The 21,228-nt window shown below is 47.7% G+C and overlaps 1 protein-coding gene across 3 annotated transcripts; it reads left to right on the top strand.

Moving 5' to 3' along the window:
- The first annotated feature begins 2,667 nt into the window (after nucleotides 1-2,667).
- On the top strand, nucleotides 2,668-20,624 carry LOC103165267. 3 transcript variants are annotated; one of them, XR_003759919.2, is made up of 4 exons: nucleotides 2,668-2,807; nucleotides 6,965-7,020; nucleotides 19,001-19,219; nucleotides 20,275-20,624. XR_003759919.2 is itself a non-coding variant. In XM_039912200.1 (2 exons), exons 1-2 carry the CDS (start codon nucleotides 2,726-2,728, stop codon nucleotides 4,200-4,202), a joined length of 420 nt encoding a protein of 139 aa, XP_039768134.1. In that variant the 5' UTR covers nucleotides 2,668-2,725; the 3' UTR covers nucleotides 4,203-4,305. The 3 variants fall into 3 exon arrangements, 1 of the variants encoding a protein (XP_039768134.1); XR_003759920.2 differs by lacking the exon at nucleotides 6,965-7,020; XM_039912200.1 differs by lacking the exons at nucleotides 6,965-7,020; nucleotides 19,001-19,219; nucleotides 20,275-20,624 and adding an exon at nucleotides 3,865-4,305.
- The last annotated feature ends 604 nt before the right edge of the window (nucleotides 20,625-21,228 follow it).

Here is a 21,228-nt window from a genome sequence, read left to right as displayed (position 1 = left end):
TGTTGGCAATGGTCTAGTCCCCCTAAGTCAGCAATATGTGGTCATGTTCTTGCCTCAGTGGAAAGTCATCAATTAATCCATCAGTGCTCTTTATTGAGCACTTACTGAGGACTAAGTACGTGCAAGAAGCAGCGTGACCTTATGGAAAGAGTACGGGGGCCTGGGAGTTGGAGGACCTGGGTTTTAATCCTTGCTCTGCCACTTGTCTGCTGAGTGACCTTGGGTAAGTCACTTAACTTCTCTGTGCCTCAGTTCCCTCATCTGCAAAACAGGTGTTCAATATCTGTTCTCCCTCCAACTTAGACTGAGCCCCATGTGGGCTCTGATTATCTTGTATCTACCCCTGTGCTTAGTACAGTGCTTGGCACATAGTAAGTGTTTAACAAATACACTGTTATTATTATTGTTTTTATTATTATTACAGTACCACGTGCTTGAGAGAGTACAACTCTAACAAGACATGTTCCTTGTACTTAGGGAGCTTACAGGAACTCCCTGGGGGAGTTTAATGTGGGAGACAAACACTAATCGTTTCCAAATAATGAAAGCAGGAGGAAGAAGTAGATGGCAGGATGGAGAAGAAAATGTATCAGAATGAAATAGCTGGGTAATGAGTTGAATGTAAGAATCCATATTTGAGAAAGATATACCTATATACGTACATGAGAGTAAAATCCGAAAGTGCTAAGAATAAGGTTCAGAGTGATATGACTGGTGTGTGGAGAATTGGGAAAGGCTTTCTGGATGCGGTGGATTTCAGTATGTTTTTGAAGATGGGGTTGAACTGTAATCTGCCTGATCTTTAGAGGGAGGCAGTTTGAGGCTGGATGAACACTGTATGTTGGGCGGCGGGGGGGGGGGGGGGGGCGGGCAGCTGAGTATGCTCTGGGAAGGAGCCAAGATGAAGAGAGCCTTTATGTAAGATGGAGAAATCTCGGGGAGGTCGTTGAAGCTGGGATCTGAATTCATCACCTTGACAAAAACACCTCTTGGAAAATACTTTTACCCTAGAAAGTGGCCCTGGCTCAATAGAGTGAGTTAAGGATTTGGGGGGGTCTTTTTGGAGAATTTTTCATCTTAAAAATCCACGTGGGGACCCAAACCTGCTGTTAAACCCCACCCTTGTGTTCGGGGGGGCCTCTGAACCCACCTACAAACCTGACATCAACATATATGGATGACATATGTGGATCGATATGCCACATTTCCACCTCCAAAGAGCTTCCTGACCATCCTGCCATCTGGTAGGACCTCAGGGATCAGGCTACTAACTTCCCCTGCCAGTGGCTGGCCATCAGGTAAGGTGTTTGGACCAATCAAAAGGCACACTTGAGAATCTGCAGCAAAAATTCCCTGGAGCCCTCAACCTAATGTTTTTCAGCCTCTCTCTGCCGAGTTGAGATAAATACTTGTTTTGCCTCTCGTTGTACAAAGGGAATGTGTCTGTTTATTGTTATATTGTACTCTCCCAAGCGCTTAGTACGGTGCTCTGCACATAATGAGCTCTCAATAAATACAATTGAATGAATGAATTACTGTAAACTCATTATGGGAAGACAAGATCTCTACCATCTCTTGCATTACACTCTCCTAACAATTTAGTACAGTTCTCTGCCTACAGTAAATGGTCAGTGAATACAATTGATTGATTGAACTGCTCCCTCTCCCAGTAACTAGTTAGTAAATAGTTCTGACTACCACAGAAGGCATTTGGTGTGAACGGTATCTTGGCATTTTTCCAGCCAGGACTGATTTAACCCTTCCCGCCCCTCCCGGAATATGCAAAGTCAATAATCGCCTACAAGTAATAGTAGTAATATTAATTTGTTAGGGTCTTACCGTGTGCAGAGCTCTGTGCTAAGTGTTGGGCAAGAATACAGAAGTAAGAATTGGACCCACTCCTTGGCCCTTCAGGAGTTTTCAGTCTAAAAATAAAGTGGACAAGCACTGGATGACAAACACTATTGGAAATAGGAAATAATATAAAAGCATAAACAACATAAAAAGCAAAGCTTAGAGTCCAATGAATCTGGTACTAAAGGAGACTGGAGTTTCAGGGGGTGGCTGTCCAGGCCAGCAAGAGTTGTTTGTTTTATGGTACTGGTACCAAACTCAGCTTGGCATACCAGGAAGTTGCCCAGCCCGCTGGGTGTGGGTGTTGAAACTTGAATAATACCACTAATACATCAAGAGGCATCTGGGGAATGTTTTCTATTCGTCAACTGAGGACAAGAGTTTGGCTGCAGGCTTTGTTAAGCAAAAATGGCAAAAGAGCCTTCTGCTGGAGCTGTGCTGCGTGGTAGAGACAGAACAAACAATCCCTGTCCCTACATTGCTTTCCGGCTAATGGGAAGTCACGACTGGCCCAAATCGGAGGAAATGGGGAGCTGAAGTCACAAAGGAGACTAAGGAGAAAGAGTAACAGATAAGCTTACAGAACCGGACTCATCCGCTCCACTCAATTCCACCCAAAGACAAGTCAGGAGAGAAGGCTGATCCACTTTGGAATGGTGGGTGCTAACAAGAAGCAAACAGTGCCAACTATCTCCTGGCTGGGAGCTCAGGGCCCTTGGGTTCAGCTCCTTAATTTTGCAGGTGATTGTTGTTGCTAGGATACCTTTGGGTGAGCTATGGGATTCTGGCAGGCACCGTCACCATCCCCGGGGTGAGGGGGGGGAGTGGGGTGACCCCTGCCTTGCCCAGGCAGAGGGGGAAATAGCCCCAGATGTTTCTCAGTGGTTCCATGCTGTGGCTGCTGGCCTATGTATCCGGTGCCAGCATTTCCCAGGAAGCCGTGCCAAGCCAAGGTAAAGGCTCCTGCCAGGTCAGGACAGGGCACTAGCCATTTAGGATATCAACTGTGAGGGCGTCATTCCATTTTAGAACAGGCCCCTGCTTCCGAGCCAGTCCATGATCCTCTGTAAAGTTAATGACCTCGTCTGCTTTGGGGCAAAGTTTCCGGGCTCTGTGGAGGATCCTGCTGTCTGAACCAAAAAAAATGACTCGGCCCAGTTTTCAGTGGAGTGGGGGTTTAGAGGCAGCAGCTCTGGTCTGTGTTGCAGCCTTGCTAAGGTGGTGTTAGGAGACCGCGAACACTGGAGAAGTGATTCCTTAGACCCTCCTCATATGGTGCCAGGTCACAGAAAAGTGGTCTAAACTCATCATATTGGAGCTGGATGGTCCATCTGTCGTGGCCCTGCCATCCCTTTGGCCTGTGATGATTCGGGGAAGTGGCAGCAGCCCAGGCTCCTTGACTCACCCACCCACCCCGACCCATCCAACACTCGATTTACTTTTGAGCCAACCCGACCCAGGTAAAAGGTTGTTTCAGGGGGGCTCATCCTTCCCCCAGGGCCCCTGCCCCAAGGAAGTCAGAAAGCTAGAGAAGCAGCTCAGCCTAGTGGATAGATCACGGGCCTGGGAGTCAAAAGGGTCTGGATTCTGATTTCGGCTGTGTGACCTTGGGCAAGTCACTTAACTTCTCTAAACCTCAGTTACCTGATCTGTCAAATGGGGATTAACTGTGAACCCGATGCGAGAGAAGGGACTGAGTCTAACCTGATTAACTTGTATCTATCCCAGTGCTTAGAACAGTGCCTGGCACATAGTAAGCGCGAATAATAATGATGGTGAGGTGGGAGATGGAAAGGGCTTTGAGCATCCTGCCTTGGGTCATAGACCAGCAGAGCTGGTGAGAAGGGATGGGACAGAGCTGGGCTCTCTCTCCTTGACTGTACTGGGTCCCCAACTCATGACCCTTACCACACTGAATCCTGTCCCTCCGGCCCCCTTTGGCATACGTTTCGCCCACAGTTGAGTGTTTACCTACCCTCCTAATGCCACATTCCACTGGCCTATCTGCAGGGGAGCTGCCCTTTCACTGGAACAGCTGGCAGCCCTGGGTGTGCATGTGCCAGCTGCACAAACAAGCCCGCATCCGTCATTTTGTCATCACGGTCCAGAATATGTCCCTGAACCTGCAGGCCGAGGAGTTCCGGCAGGAGAAGCCGTGCTCCAGGCGGGACTGTGTCATGTGCTCCCTGGAGGAGTGTCCCAGCAGCCTCTCCCGCTCAGCTGTTCTCCCTTCACTTGACCTCACCCTAACCCAAGCCCCCACCTCCTTCCTCCAGTCACAAGACAACGACGTCGCCTCAGACTCCTATGACAATCTGCCCGAGGTGGATGATCGGGGTGAGGACTGAGGTGGGGGTGGGGGGGAAGAGGAGAGCAGTGAGAGTCCAACTCGGGATGAGGGGAGACCGGCTACAGAGTGACAGGGGAGATGTCGGCCCAGTGGGTGTTGAGTGTGAGGGGATGGGGGGGAAGGGATTCAGCCGTGCTGATTCGGCAGGGTTCAGTCATCAGTGAATAAAAAGAGGTGGAAATCCCACTGGGTTTTTCCTTTCAGCACCTCGGATGGCTCCCAACACTGAAAGCTCATCTACCTTTCTGTCCCTTTCCTCGGGCTCCTGGAACCCGGAATCCTTTCTGACTATAGACACGATCCAGCCCTATCATTCATTCAATCGTATTTATTGAGCGCTTACTGCACGCAGAGCACTGTACTAAGCTCCCGGGAAAGAACAATAGACACATTCCCTGCCCTCGATGAGCTCCTTCCTTCAGCCCACCGTGGCATGCTCCTTTTTCCAGCTCGAACAAATTCAGAAGAACTCCAGGTTTAGCTCAGTGCCTTTCCCAGAACCTACTCTCTCCCATCAATCAATCAATGGTAATTATTGAATGTTTACTAGGAGCAGAGCACTGCTTAGTACAGTGCTCTGCGCATAGGAAGCACTCAATAAATACTATTGAATGAATTAAGCGCTTGGGAGAGTGCGATGCAGCAGAATTAGCAGACATGCCCATAACGAGCTTCTAGAAGGAGTCATTTGGGCTGGGAGGTGGGAGCACCCTCAGACCGCTTTCCTCTTCAGAGACAGCTCGGTCTGGAGGATCTCAAAGTACATAATGAACCACCTCGGTCCTCAGGGACATGGGAATAGGGAGGTGTAAGAATGCCCTTTATTCTACAGGGCTCTGGGGAGGGATGGAGAGATTGTTGTATTGTACCAAACGCTTAGGACAGTGCTCTGCACACAGTAAGCGCTCAGTAAACACAATTGAGTGACTGACCGGAGGTAACAGGAAACTGATCCCACAAAATGAGCAGTTCTTGGATTCTACCTTCCATCAGTTCAATTGATCTTACCATTTTTCTCCCTGTTCCCCACCCCTTTCCTGGCAAGTCTCTCCCTGTAGGTCCCAGCTTCCTTTCTCAGAGTGGAGACTGTAGACTACGACTACTATTACTCTAGACTGTAAACTCATTGTGGGCAGGGAACATTTCTACCAACTCTGTTACATTGTATTCTCCCAAGTGCTTAGTACAGTGTTTCATTCATTCATTCACTGTACTAAGCGCTTGGGAGAGTACAATATAACAATAAAAAGAAACATTCCCTTAAATGTGATAGATTGATCGATCGGAGGTTCCCTTAAAAGGGTCAGAGCACTTCCTGCCGCCCCATTCTTGGAGCCTGATAGACCATCTCCCATCAGGAGAATGGCTTTCATCATGGCTGACTGAGGCTGACCAACTCCCCAGGAAAACCCCGTCCTCTTGCCCCTTCTCTGGTGCTTTCCATCGCTGACCCTTTAACGGCAGTGAGAGGTAGGTTTCTCTCAGGAGTTGAGCAGTGTGCTCCCCCCAACCACCTCTGACCTCTAAGGGTCACCCCTTCCTCTCCCTGGACCCGACAGTTCGGTTCTGGCCAATGCGACCTAAACCACCCTCGCCACAGCGGGGCTGTACAAGGCTGGGTGGGGTTGTGCAGGCGGGTGGGAGAACGGCAGCAGAGGCTTCACAATGAGACTGGGACCACAAGCCTGAGCCACCATCTGGCAGCCACAAGAAGAGACAGAATTTCCCTAAAATGTCGCCACAGCGGCCCACAGGCTCCACCCTCACGGCCCCTAAGTGATAAGCCACGTCCAACAGGCGGCCAGCTCCAGGACCTCTGGGTTTTCTGGTTTCTGTGATTGATGGCCGGACATCCAACTGGATTTTTTGGGAAATTCCCCCCACCCCTTAAAAAACTAACACCTATTTCAGCATCACAATTTTTCAAACAGGTTCTCATCTCTGGGGACTTCCTTTAGTTAGGCTGTTACACTCTCCCTCAGGTGCTCCAAGGCTTCAAGCCTCCAGTTTCCTTTCACTACAATCGGTAGAATCACACCCCTGATTGAAGGTCAGTGGCAAACACGGTCACATGCCGCCATGGTCATCACCTCCCCAGACATTCCTTGCTGGAGAGGGGGCAGAGGCTGGGAAACTGGCCTGGTAGATTTGGGAAAATCTCTTGCCTCTCTCCACCCCTCACCCCCTTCCTCCACCTGCCAGCAGCTGAAATTGAGTTAGGCAGTTGGTGCTTCCCTTCCCACTTTCCCACTTGCTCCGTAAAGCACCTTGTCCACCCAGTGGAGGGAGGGGTTGGGTGTTGGCTTTCCCCAGAGCTTGGGCACCACTTGGAACTGAACTGAGGCTTGAGAAATGATTGGTTCTCAGTAAACCAGACCCAAGGCTTCCTGTTTCTGAGGAAAAGAGCTCCCAGTTGGCTGCTGAAGAACAGGAGGAGCCGTGGAATGGGTGAGGAAGGGAAGTTTTGGGTTTTTTTTTGTTTTTTTTTAGTACTTGTTAAGTACTTGCTATGTGTCCAATATTGTTCTAAGTGCTCAGAAGGTACACGTCAGCTAGGTTGGACACAGTCCCTGTCTTATATGGGGCTCACAGTCTAAGAAGGAGAGAGCACAGGAGAATCTGAGGCACAGAGAAATTAAGTGACTTACCCAAAGCCACACAGCCAGCAATTGGCAGAGCTGGGATTAGAACCCAGAACCTTTGCCTCCCAGGCCCATCTTCTTTCCACTAACCCATGCTGCTTCTCTCCTTCCCCAAAAGGCCACTAAAAGAGATCGGATCCCCAGCTGTCTGGCATGAGTAGGGGGATGGAACAGGTGAGTGTTAGCCAGCACCTCTGGGGTGGGAGCCACCTTCTTTTAAAACAACAAACCAGATTCCCTTCAGAAGGATGGTTCATTGAAATTTGGAGGGATAACCCAAACTCACCTCATATTAACAAAGTGTGTAGAGGGTTAAAGCTAATGGCAGAAGGCTTTTTTTTTCCAAGTAGCACCCTCCGATCAATCAGTTAATCAATCAATTGTATTTATTAAGCCCCTGCTAGGTGCAGGACATAATTCTAAGTGATTGGGAGAGTTCAGTAGAGCTCGCAATCCAGGGATGGATACATTTACAAAGGAATTTACAACTAGGAGGAAAAGAGAAATGTTTAATTAGTAGAGTGTGTATGCATGCCTCTGAGTAGCCCAATGAGTATCTCTTTGGTTGTTGCCAGGACGGTTCTTATGTGTATAAACAAGAGTATTCCTCTGAGTATTTCCATGAATATCTTTATGGCTAGCCTTGAGAATATCCCTGTGGCTCTCTCCAGGAGTATCATCTTTAGGGACCCCATGAGTATTCCTATAGGTATCACCAGGAGCATCCCCATGAGTTTTTCTGTGAGTATCCCTGTGGGTATTTCCATGAGTATTCCCAAGAGTGTCTCCATGAGTACCCCTATGGGTATGGCCAAGAGTTTTCCCATGAGTATCACCAGAAGTAGCCCCATGACTATCCTTGTGAGTATTTCCATTAGCAGTCAAAGAGCCCGGGCTTCGGAGTCAGAGGGCATGGGTTCAATTCCCGGCTCTGCCACTTGTCAGCTGTGTGACTGTGGGCAAGTCACTTAACTTCTCTGTGCCTCAGTTACCTCATCTGTAAAATGGGGATTAACTGTGAGCCTCACGTGGGACAACCTGATTACCCTGTATCTACCCCAGCGCTTAGAACAGTGCTCTGCACATAGTAAGCGCTTAACAAATACCTACATTATTATTGAGTATCCCTGTAGGTATCACCAGGAGTATCTCCATGAGTATCCATGTGGGTATCACCAGGAGTATCTCCATGAGTACTCATGTGGCTATGGCCAGAATTATTTCCATGAGAATCACCAGGAGTATCCCCATGAGTATCCCTTATGTGTTCTCCATTAGTAGGCCTCTAACTAGAGATATGAACCTAGGAGTAGCACACAGTTGCTGTCAGAGGATTTAAACCTGGCCGAAAAAGCCCAGGTCTGGGACTGGAGTCTCAACTTGCCACCAGATTTTCTGTGTGTCCTTGATCAAGTCCCTTACCCTCTCTGGGCTTCAGTTTCCTCATCTGGAAAATGAGGATAATAATAGCTGCCTTCCCTTACCTCACAGTGGATGATGTGAAGATAAAGTGAAATCACTGATGTGAAAACTCTAGATAAGTAAGAGCCCTAACCCAAATTCAAGGTATCACTATTATTACTATTATAAATATGAGGCTGCTAGGATACATGACCAGGAAGATGGTGGGGTGGGAACTAATCAGGGAAGGACTCCTGGAAAAGACATCTTTTTAAGAGGCTTTGGAAAAGCTGGAAATGCTGACCATCATGCTGGCATCATGGGTGGCAGGCAGAGTGGCTTGTGGGTCTGAAGGTAGTAATAATAATAATGTTGGTATTTAAGCACTTACTATGTGCAGAGCACTGTTCTAAGCGCTGGGGTAGATACAGGGTAATTAGGTTGTCCCACGTGAGGCTCATAGTCTTAATCCCCATTTTACAGATGAGGGAACTGAGGCTCAGAGAAGTTAAGTGACTTGCCCAGGGTCACACAGCTGACTAGTGGCAGAGCTGGAATTCGAACCCATGACCTCTGACTCCCAAGCCCTTGCTCTTTCCACTAAGCCAAGCTGCTTCTCTAGTAGTGGTAGTAGTAGTAGTAGCCAACCCTACAGGGCACAGATCCTGCTAAGTTAAGTTGGAATTTTCTGTATAGAATTAGCCAAAAAAAATCATTTCCACCAGCAGATTTCGTTTCAAAAATAGTATCTGCCCCCTGCAGACTGCCACATTCAATAGTAGAAATGAGTGAAGTGTAAGTAGGAGTTGAAAACATCACTTAATCAGTGCTGTTTACTGAGCTCTAACTTCACTGAGAATACTGTATTAAGTACTTGGAAGAGTACAATGAAAACAAAACAAATCCTGGCTTTGTCACTTGTCTGCTGTGTGACCTTGGGCAAGTCACTTACCTTCTCTGTGCCTCAGTTACCTCATCTGTAAAACGGGATTAACATAGTGAGCCCCGTGTGAGATACAGACTGTGGAACCTGATTATCTTGTTTCTACCCCAGCACTTTGTACAATGCCTGGTTCATAGTAAGTGCTTAACAAATACCATAAAACAGCAACCTCTGCCTGGAAGGAGTTACTGTAACAGGGAGTGTACAGTCTCACAAAGTGTTAACTGTGTTATTTGTTAAGAGTTTATTATGCTCTAAGCACTGTAATAGGCACTGGGGTAGATACAAGATAATCAATTTGGGCACAGTACTTGTCCCACATAGAGCTCACAGTCTTACTCTCCATTTTACAGATAAGGTAACGGAGGCACAGAGAAGTGAAGTGATTTATCCGAGGTTACACAGAAGACAAGTGGCAGAGCCAGAGTTAAAACCCAGGTCCTTCTGATTCCCAGGCCTGGGTTCTATCCACCAGGCCATGCACATGGAGTTTACCCTCCAGAAACATTACCTTTTAACATTCATTTTAATGAGAACACTGAGGATGGAGTGGTCTTCGGTTTAAAGCGCTCATTGCTGGACGTGTCATAAAGCTGTGAAGAGCTGGCCCAATAAGAACAGGGTCTGTGAAATGTTTATTTTGCCTCAAGCACTGTTGTAAATGCTGGGATAGATACAAGCTAATCAGGTTGGACACAGTCCTTATCCCACATGGGATGCCCAATCTTAATCCCCATTTTACAAATGAGGTAATTGAGGCACAGAGAAGTGAAGTGACTTGCCCAAGGTTACACAGCAGACAAGTGGCAGAGCGGAATTAGAACCCGGGTCCTTCTGACTCCCAGGTCTGCACTCTATCCACTAAGCCATTCTACTTGTCCCTTCTAGAATGTATTGAAGTTTGGCTCCTACAGCCACCTGAAATATTAGGCCTCTGGTTCTCCTAGTCTGCACTTCCATTCCAGAATGTAATAATACATAATAATTGCGGGGTTTGTAAAGCTCTTACTATGTGCCAGACACTGTACTAAGTTCTGGGGTGGATACAAGCAAATCGGGTTGGACATAGTCCCTGTCTCACATAAGGCTCAAAGTCTTTATCCCAATTTTACAGATAAGGTAACTGAGGCCAGAGAAGCAAAATGACTTGCCCGAGATCACACAGCAGACAAGTGGCAGAAGTGAGATTAGAATCCATGATCTTCTGACTCCCAGGCCCGTGCTCTATCCACTACTCCTCGCTACTCCTCTGCCGCTCTCGCTCCACTAACCCACAGCCCTGGATCACCTCCTCCGTCCGCCTCCTACACTCCTATGCTCGAGCTGCTGAGCGCTGCTGGCGAAAGTCCAAGCACCAAGCCGACCTCACACACTTCAAATTTATCCTTTCCTGCCTTAACTCTGCCCTCTCCTCCGCCAGGCAAAGCTTCTTCTCCTCCCTCATCGACACCCATGCCCGTCACCCCCGCCGATTGTTCCGGACCTTTAACTCTCTCCTTAGGCCCCCTGTTCCTCCCCCTCCCCCATCTCTCACCCCCAATGATCTGGCCACCTATTTCCTCACGAAAATCAACACGATCAGGTCTGAGCTCCCCAAAGTCACCCCTCCGCCTCTCCCCTCCCCCCCACCAACCCCCTCCCCTACTTTCCCATCCTTCCCTGCAGTATCCTCAGAGGAGATCTCCTCCCTCCTCGCAAGTGCCACCCCCTCCACCTGCGCCTCGGACCCCATTCCCTCTCACCTTCTTAAAACCATCGCCCCTGCCCTCCTTCCTTCATTAGCTTCTATTTTTAACCACTCAATCTCCAAGGGCTCCTTCCCCTCTGCCTTCAAACATGCCCACGTCTCCCCCATCCTAAAAAAACCCGCTCTTGACCCCACTTCCCCCTCCAGTTATCGTCCTATCTCCCTACTACCCTTCCTTTGCAAAATCCTAGAACGAGTCGTCTACAATCGATGCCTAGAATTCCTTAACTCCCATTCTCTCCTAGACCCCCTCCAATCTGGCTTCCGTCCCCTCCACTCTACCGAGACTGCTCTCTCTAAGGTCACCCGTGACCTCCTTCTTGCCAAATCCAATGGCTCCTACTCCATTCTAATCCTCCTTGACCTCTCTGCTGCCTTTGACACTGTCGACCATCCCCTCCTCCTCCATACCTTATCTCACCTTGGCTTCACGGACTCCGTCCTCTCCCGGTTCTCCTCTTACCTCTCTGGCCTGTCATTCTCGGTCTCCTTCGCTGGAGCCTCCACCCCCTCCCATCCTTTAACTGTTGGAGTTCCTCAAGGGTCAGCTCTTGGCCCTCTTCTGTTCTCCATTTACACTCACTCCCTCGGTGAACTGATTCGCTCTCACGGCTTTGACTACCATCTCTACGCAGATGACACGCAGATCTACATCTCCGCCCCTGTCCTCTCCCCCTCCCTTCAGGCTCGCATCTCCTCCCGCCTCTGGGACGTCTCCACCTGGATGTCGGCCCGCCACCTAAAACTCAACATGAGCAAGACTGAGCTCCTCATCTTCCCTCCCGAACCCGGTCCTCTCCCAGACTTCTCTATCACCGTGGATGGCACGACCATCCTTCCCGTCTCTCGGGCCCGCAATCTCGGTGTCATCCTTGACTCGTCCCTCTCGTTCACCCCACACATCCTATCCGTTACCGAGACCTGCCGGTTTCACCTCTACAATATCGCCAAGATCCGCCCTTTCCTCTCCACCCAAACGGCTACCTTACTATTACGGGCTCTCGTTATATCCCGGCTAGACTACTGTGTCAGCCTTCTCTCTGACCTCCCTTCCTCCTCTCTCGCCCTGCTCCGGTCTATTCTTCACTCCGCTGCCCGGCTCATCTTCCTGCAGAAACGATCTGGGCATGTCACTCCCCTTCTTAAACAACTCCAGTGGTTGCCTATCGACCTCCGCTCCAAACAAAAACTCCTCACTCTAGGCTTCGAGGCTCTCCATCACCTTGCCCCTTCCTACCTCTCCTCCCTTCTCTCTTTCTACCGCCCACCCCGCACGCTCCGCTCCTCCGCCGCCCACCTCCTCACCGTCCCTCGGTCTCGCCTATCCCGCCGTCGACCCCCGGGTCACGTCCTTCCGCGGTCCTGGAACGCCCTCCCTCCTCACCTCCGCCAAACTGATTCTCTTTCCCTCTTCAAAACCTTACTTAAAAATCACCTCCTCCAAGAGGCGTTCCCAGACTGAGCTCCTCTTCCCCCTCTACTCCCTCTGCCATCCCCCCTTTACCTCTCCGCAGCTAAAGCCTCATTTTCCCCTTTTCCCTCCGCTCCTCCACCTCTCCCTTCCCATCCCCACAGCACCGTACTCGTCCGCTCAACTGTATATATTTTCGTTACCCTATTTATTTTGTTAATGAATTGTACATCGCCTTGATTCTGTTTAGTTGCCATTGTTTTTACGAGATGTTCTTCCCCTTGACGCTGTTTAGTGCCATTGTTCTTGTCTGTCCGTCTCCCCCGATTAGACTGTAAGCCCGTCAAACGGCAGGGACTGTCTCTATCTGTTGCCGACTTGTTCATCCCAAGCGCTTAGTACAGTGCTCTGCACATAGTAGGCGCTCAATAAATACTATTGAATGAATGAATGAGTCACACTGGAAAAACAGCACTGGGTGAGGAGGAGGTGGATGGCAATTTATGTACCAAGTCCTGGCTTCTAAAGTCAAATCGGTCTCAATGTCAGCCCACCAAATGTGAGGATTCTCTTTGAAAAAATTCTCCCCGGGGCCACTGGTTGCGCAGCATCCCTGTATGTGAACAACCTTTGCACGTGTGAATCAGAGCCAGGATGGTCCAACGGGAAGGTCAAGTGAATGTTGAGGGGTGGTTAGGGGAGAGCAGATCCTGCATGATGTTAAACAGGTGTGGGGACCTGGCCTTTCAGGGCTGAAACTTCCCACCTGAGAGGAGGATGTGTGTGCACCTGTAAGGGGGTCCCCTGGAGGAACCCCAGGGTCAGACATCATGGCTGAGAGCCAACCCACATCTTGGGTGCTTATAATGTGGGCTCGCTGCTGAAAGCTTTGGTTGACTGTGCAGTGGTGTGTGAACTTTCGGGGGAGGTTGATGATGGAGGAGAGGAAGGCCTTTTGATCTCTTGAAAACAGCTGAACATCTTGCTTTCAATATTTGCTTCTGAAATACCCCAGCAAGCCCTTCCAACCGTGACTTGGCACTGAGCCTCCAGGACTCAAGCTGAGGGAACTCCTTTCCTTTAGAAGCCAGGGGTCGTTGGGTACCTCTCCGAGCAGATCCCGGAAACCTTTCTGCGAGAATCATCTGGATTAGTTCTTAGAGCCCGCTGCTGAGAAACACCCAGCGGAGTGGGGACATTTTCAGTTCTTTGAAGGGAGTTTTGGGGGCTTTTTCAGTTTCCCCTTTCTCTCTCCCTACTGAGCATGTAAATAACCCAAAATCATCTGGGTAACTCCACGGTGTTGCCACTGGGGGCTTAAGCATAGGTGCCACAGCTTCGGATAAGCAGAAAATCTCTAATTCTTCCACCCCCGTCAATGTCCCCCTCCCCGCCCCTTCATATAAAGCAACTCTGACCTAGGCAGAACCAAAAAGTACTTGACGATCCTGTTCCGAAACCCTGCTGAGACACCTGTTATTCGATTTAGTTTCACCTTAAGGACCCATCTGAATATTAAATCCTGGCCAGAGACTTGGGCAAAGGAGCAGGGAAGAATGTCTCCTTGAACGTCTGTGGGAGCCGTTTCAGTCAGCTCACGCTCCTCCTTTAAGAGTGGCTAGAGGACTTAAGGCAGCTGAAAAAATTGAATGAGTCCTGCCTTGCTTTTCTCTTGCCTTTTTGCTGGGGTTTCATGGGGGTTTCATGGGGGTTGGGATTTGTAGGGAACTCTGTGTTGGCAGTCAATCACTCATATTCCTGTCTGCTCACTGTACTAAGTGTCTGGGTGAGTACAACACAACAATATAACAGACACATTACCTGTCCACAACGAGCTTACATTCTAGAGGGGGGATACATGGTTCTCTGAGGCCAGGTAGATGCAGGATGGAAGAAAGGAGTGAATGTAGCTGTGAAAAAGAGCTTGGCCAATGCAGGTGGAGCCAATGCAGATTTAGGAGGCTAGTGAAACTTGCCTTGGGGGCCTGAAGAGTACTTAATTTCTCTTCAAGGCTGTTCTATTTTAAAAAATCAAGTGATGTAGGGTAACTCAGCTTCACCACCATCTCTCTGGAGTAATTTCCAGCCTTCTTTTTTGGATGAGCCCGGTTTTGAAGTTCCCTGGGCAAGGACTATGCCTGCTCCTAATAATGGTGATATTTGTTAGGTCCTCGCTAGGTGGTGAGTAGTGTACTAAGTGTTGGGGTAGAGGTCAGATAATCAGGTTGAACCCAGTCCCTGTCCCACACAGCATTCATAGTCTAAGGGGGAGGGAGACTAGGTATATTATCCCTAATTCACAGAGGAAATTGAAGCACAGAGAAGTTAAGTGACTTGTCCAAGTTTCAACCAATAGGCAGATGGTGGAGCCTGGATCAGGACCCAGGTCTCTGACTTCCTGGACTGTGCTCTTTCCACTAGGCTTCACTATTTCAACATTTCTTCTATAATTTCTAGTTTTGAGTCCACCCGTGAGTATTGTTATAGCTATTGTTTATTTGCATGAGAAGGCAGGGCTGTAGAGTGAACAAGATGGGAGATCACAAAACCTGAGTTCTGGCCTAGTTCTGCCTCTGACTGGCTGGATAACTGTAGGCTCCTTGAGGTCAGGGAATGTTATAACTCACTCTCATGTACTCTCCCAATCACTTAGTAACAGAGTAAGCACTCACTAAATACTATAGATTGATGTTTGCTTGATTAGGCAAGTCACCTAACCTCTTCAAGCTCTCAAGATAAATCAGAATAATAATAATTCTGGTCCCATTCTCACTTCACATGACTTTTTAGGAGGATAAACGGGATCATGTATGTGAGGCTGTCTAGGTTCCAGTGCCACAGGTAGTGAATGCTGTTTTATCACTATCTCCTAGACTGTAACCTCATTGTGGCCAGGAAACATGTCTACCAACTCTGTTATATTGTACACTCCTAAGTGCTTAATATAATGTTCTGCACCCAGTAAGCACTCAATAAGCTCTGCCACTTGTCAGCTGTGTGACTGTGGGCAAGTCACTTAACTTCTCTGTGCCTCAGTTACCTCATCTGTAAAATGGGGATTAAGACTGTGAGCCCCACGTGGGACAACATGATTCCCCTGTGTCTACCCCAGCGCTTAGAACAGTGCTCTGCACATAGTAAGCGCTTAACAAATACCAACATTATTATTATTAAGTATGATTGATTAACTACTGATTTCAATCAGTATCACTGGGACACTCACAAACCCCCTCCACTCTCCATTAATGGATGTCCCTGCTTTTAAGGGAAGCAGCGTGGCCTAGGGAAAAGAGCAGAGGCCTTGGAGTGCTCTCCACTTAGCTGCTGGAGGACCTTGGGCAAGTCATTTTAACTTCTCCGAGACTCACTTTCCTCATCTGTAAAACGGGGATCCTATACCTGTTCTCCCTTCTACTTAGACTTTGTACGCCATGCAAGACAGGACCCCTGTCCATTCTGATTATCTTTTATCTATTCTAGTACTTGGCTCATAGTAAGCACTTAAAAAATATGCTGCCATAGAAAAGGGGGGTTCCAGAGAACTCTAAAGGAGAGGTGAAGAAAAGTGGAAAGGGCAGGAGTCCCCGGTTAATAGCATGGTTACCGGTCTGACTTTTGTTACTAGACGAGGCTAAGCTACTGTCTCCCAAGATGGCTGTGAGCGCAAATAAAGATGGTATTTTTTAAGTGCTGACTATGTGCCAAGTGCTGTTCTAATCACTGGGAAATAGAAAGACCTGAGACTGTTTCCTCCCGTGTGCCTCCTAATTGGATGGTGACCTCTTGATTGACAGCTGCTACTAAGGAGTGCTAGAGGCCCTGAACTCCCCTACTTTGCCATGGCTGGCTGTCTGAAGTCTGGAGCTGTCCCAGAGTGTTAGCAGAGTAGGGGGACAAGTGTTCTTCGTCAGTCGGGTAGACTTGCTGACATGGGGGCTCTGGGATGATGATGATAATAATAATAATAATAATAGCATTTGTTAAGCACTTACTATGTGCCAAGCACTATTCTAAGCACTGGGGTAGATACAAGGTTATCAGCTGGTCCCACATGGGGCTCACAGTCTTAATCCCCATTTGACAGATGAGATAACTGAGGCACAGAGAAGTGAAATGACTTGCCCAAAGTCACCCAGCTGATAAGTGGTGGAGCGGGGATTAGAACTTACAACCTCTGACTCCCAAGCCCGTTCTCTTTCCACTAAGCCATGCAGTAGGACTAGCCCTAGGTGAGCATGAGGTGCCTGGTTTTGTCTGGTGAGCTTTGCTAGCATTCAGTGAGTATTTAGCCTGAAGTTTGCTACATTCTGTTTGTTCATTATAGGCAGGGAACATAACGGCTAATTCTGTTGTATTGTACTCTCCCGAACGCTTAGTATAGTGCTCTGTACTGTATTTATTGAGCGCTCAATAAATACCACTGACTGATTGATTCTGGGCAAAAATGACATTCTCTTCAGAAAAGTGATACCTAGACAACAAGCCGGCCCTTTATCAGTCCGTCTTCTTGAGCCCAGTTGATCACTTCCCAATTGTGACAAAGAATAAAACTCTCTTCAACAGCTTTCAAATGAGTCAGGTTGTGTTAGCGTCCTGAGACTGCCTCCTCAGGTGGCAGCTACGACAAAACTGCTTGGCAACCAGATGGCTCCTCCCTGCAGTCAAGCTGTGATGGCTTCCCTTCCGGACCTGTGGAGTGGGCTCTCCTGAATGACTCAGTACTCAGTTGTGGTATCTGTGGTATTTGTTAAGCACTTACTACGAACAAAGTCTTATACTAAGCGCTGGGGTGGATAGAAGATAATCAGGTTGGACACAGTCCCTGTCTCACGCAGGGTTCACAGCCCCGGGGAAGGGAGGACAGGTATTTCATCACCATTTGACAGATGAGGAAGCCGAGGCACCAAGAAGTGAAGCGACTTGCCTAAGGTCACACGGCAGGTAAGTGGCAGAGCTGGAATGAGAATCAGGTCACCTGCCTCCCAGACCTGAGCTCTTTCCATCAGTCTACACTGCATCTCTCAAGCAGACTCACTCCACTCTAACTCTCTGCTGAGAGGGCCAGAGGTTCTCACAGAGAGAAGCTATTGAGGGAACGATTTCTCTTGAGGAATCTTGAAGGTTATAGCCTATAAATTATCTGACCTCCGTTCTTTCTCCCTTCACTCTTGCGGTTTCAAAGTTTAGTCATTTCCCAACTTGGTTTGGTTTCTTTCATGGAAGCCTGAGTTGAGCTTTTCCTCTGCCCCCAGACCTTCTCACTCAGCTCTTTTCAGTCTCGCTTTTCAATCTGACTTGAGGTCTTTTTTTCCTGTATGGTTTGACAGTTTTGGTGCCTGCAGCATAAACTCCAAACCTCTCTATGACCACTCGCTTCTTGCTTTCTCGATAGACCCATGGGGTGAGCATGCTCTCAGAGCCTCTGGGGGCGAAGGAGAATTCAACCATAAAAATAACCAGCTCACGACTTCTCTATTTGTTGCTTTTGTGAGCGTGAAAGCAGGTTTGAACCAGGAAGGAGAGGTCGATCTGCATGTGTGCTAACTTAGTCCTAAAGTAGAAGCACTTTCGACTTCATTCAAATCATGACATTTCAAAAAGGCAACTGTTCGTGCAGCTGACTCAGGAGGAGTAAATTTAAGATCTTAAATGTGGAACGAAAGTGAGCCCAAAGTTAACACGATGACGATGGTTATTATAGAGCATTTCCTGAACATTCACAATGCACCGATCGCCAGTCATTGACTGGTTGAGAGTCCAGGGAGCTGAAACAAGACTAAAAAGTGGGGCCAGAAAGTGGATGGTCGAAGTGGGTACTTTAAGGTGTACTGATGCTATACTGGGAGGCTGCTGATTCTGGAGGGTGACTGTTGAAGGTCATTGTCAGTTGATTTCAGGCACCCGCTGAAAGCTCGTTCAGCTGGGAATGCAACTTTACAGGTTAAAATAACGGATGCTTGGAAATGATGAGTGGTAACGAGACCTAGGCTTACCGAAAAGTACGTTGTTGATTTTTGGTTTTAAGGTCCCTGAAGAGTATTCCTTTATCCAAGAATTCCCCACTGCAGCACAAAGTCAGTCAGTCTAGCGGGCGGGGAGTTCCAAACCTTATTCAGAAATAATACTGACCAAGAATGAAAAAAAAATCAACCAAGCAACCTATGAAGTGTGTGTGAGAGGAAGGGAAAGGACAGAGATCAAAGCTGAGAAGTTAAGTCAAAAGGGTTGCTTGTTATGAATAAGCTGTTGGTATTCACTTATGGTTTTTCACACCCTGATTTGCTGAGAGCTCCACCACATCACTGGACGAGTCATGAGTTTCTCAACAAGCATTCAGCATCTGATGAAGACTTGACCTGTCTTGGGGTCAAGGAGCCTATGCTTTTTAGTTTTAAGCTTCTTGATTTGTGAACTGGAGCTCATAGTTGTTGACCTAGCTCTGGGGGCCACGATCAGGCTGGGAGATCCCTTTGAATGTGTAAAGAAAACATGAAAGCAGCCAATGAAGGGTCCAATATGCTGCTGGCCTGCTCGGGGAGTCCAGGAGCCTATTTCTCCATGAGAAAGCCGGGGGGGGGGGTGGTCCTACCCTTCAAAGCTGTTGGGTCTAAATATGCAATTTTTTTCCCCTTCCATATTGTTTCTCTGCCAGATGAAGGTTGGCGGCCGATCAGCAGGTTTATTACCCTCAACGGGGCAGATCAAACAGCTTGGAAACCACCATTTCCCAGAGGAGAGTGGGTTTTTGGTAAAAGCAATCACGGTCACACCCTTCTACCTGCCCTGGTGAATTATTTTCCAGTTTGTTCCAGCCCTGTCAATTGATGGGGTCTCTGGGTTACTTACTGCAGTTGTTCTGAATCAGCACCAGGTAAAGGCACCATTTCTCCATTACCAATTCTCATTCACCAATGCCCTTCCACCTCCATTACTTCCCTCACCTCTCAACCACCACAACTACTCAGTCACAGCCACTTTCCTGCCCCCGCTCTTTTTGGCAGCTGGTGAGATATAGGTTGATGCGGAAACTTTCCCTTCTCACAAACACACGTCTTCTGCATCCTTGCGATGGCAGGGATGATGGGTAGCAAAATGGCATCACACCGGCTGGATGAGTGTTCACGTGTCCACATTCAGTGTCCAGTTCCTCTTTTGCCACCCAGTTAAATCTCTCCAACTGCCTTTTGATGTTTGTATCTGAGTTCCTCCTCTTTCCCACAGTCTGTATCATAGCTCCTCATCAGCGTCTCCAGATGCTTCCCTTCTCCTCCGTCTCTCCATAATCTTGGGCCTTTTTTCCCCTATAAACTGTAAACTCCTTGTGTGCAAAGATTGTGTCTACAGACTCTATTGTATTGTACTTTCCCAAGCATTTAGTACAGTGTAAACTCACTGTGGGCAGGGAACGGGTCTACCAACTCTGTTATACTGTGCTCTCCCAAGCGCTTAATACAGTGCTCTGCACACAGAAAGTGCTCAGTAAATATGATTGACCGATTGTTACTGCACATGGTAATTGCTCAATAAATGCCATTGATTGATTAGAATATTTCTCCAAGGCCTGACTTTTTAAATCCTTTTATACCAGCAGCAGAATTTTTGACTTGCAGTATCCTCTTAGAAATCCCAAAAGATTAAAATCCTGGTCCTGCTATGGATACGGGGAGGCAGAGTGATCTAGTGGGAAGTGCATAGGACTGGGGGTCAAGAGACCCGGGTTCTAGACTCACTTAACCTCTCTAAGCCTCACTTTCCTATCTGTAAAGCAGGAATCAGATCATGAGCCCCATGTAGGACAGGGACTGAATATGGTCAGATAATCTTGTATCTAGTCTAGTGTTTAGCAGGCAGCATGAAAATCATAATAATTATTTATAAATTTTTCTCTCCCCTCTAATCTCTTTTGTGACTCATTATTCTAAGAAGAAATGGAATAAACTTCCCATATATTGATTTCACAAGCTTGAGGGAAGACATTTGCTATTTATTTACTTACTGGAAGGATTTATGAATCACTTTTCTGCTGAAGACGTCTTAAGGAGACTCTGGGATGAGAGGCAAGTTTAAGTGCTTTGTACATTGGAAGCTACTTGGGAAAATTCAGTACTGGTGAATTATTTGCCCAAACATGGAAGAGTGTGCTACTGCTTTGCAAGCAAAAGCATAAGTGGAATTTTTGCAACAATCAGGATTTACATCGCCAACATTGAAACAGTAGGGTATAATATATGTACTTATCTTTCCTTCTTTTGAAATTCCTTTTCCTCGGGAAGCGCTCTCCCATCAAGAAAAGTTCTGGCAAGAATTCTCAGCTAGTCCAAGCGCCAGCCTTGGAAATAATCTCACACCTACTTTCCCAGAGGGAATAATAATAGTACAATAGTAGAAAGTAATGTGGATTCTAATAATTTCCTTGCCAGTCTTACCTCCTTTGTGGGTAGTGGGCTGGTAAAACTTGTGTGGATTGGTAAAGTCTTGCATTTATTTTCATAGCTGAAAAAAATCAAAGGACTGAATGTCTTTCCTCAAACCAATTTAGGATGCTTATTCAAACTCCTTTCCCCCATGCTCACCTTCCCTTCTCCTCTCTCCAAAATTTCTGACCTCTTCAGAGTTCCCTCCCAGTTTAAATCCCATCAAACCCTCTGTCATCCTAGGCAAGGCCTCATCATACTGAGCACAGCAGACACTCAAGAAATGCAGTCGATTAATTTATCATTATCAAATATTAAGTGAGCTCCAGCAAGGGGCATTATATTAGATGCAATGCCGGGAAACTTGGTTTGCCCTTTGCATTTCCTTTAGGACTCCAGCTCCAGAAGTCAGGAATGGGATGTCTCCTAAGTAGCAGATGAAATGGTTTGCCCCATGGACAAGTGA

This window comes from Ornithorhynchus anatinus, chromosome 5, assembly GCF_004115215.2.
Source record: "Ornithorhynchus anatinus isolate Pmale09 chromosome 5, mOrnAna1.pri.v4, whole genome shotgun sequence".
Classification (NCBI taxonomy): domain Eukaryota; kingdom Metazoa; phylum Chordata; class Mammalia; order Monotremata; family Ornithorhynchidae; genus Ornithorhynchus; species Ornithorhynchus anatinus.
Note: the sequence above shows the minus strand (reverse complement) of the source record. Positions and strands in the feature narration are given on the sequence as shown.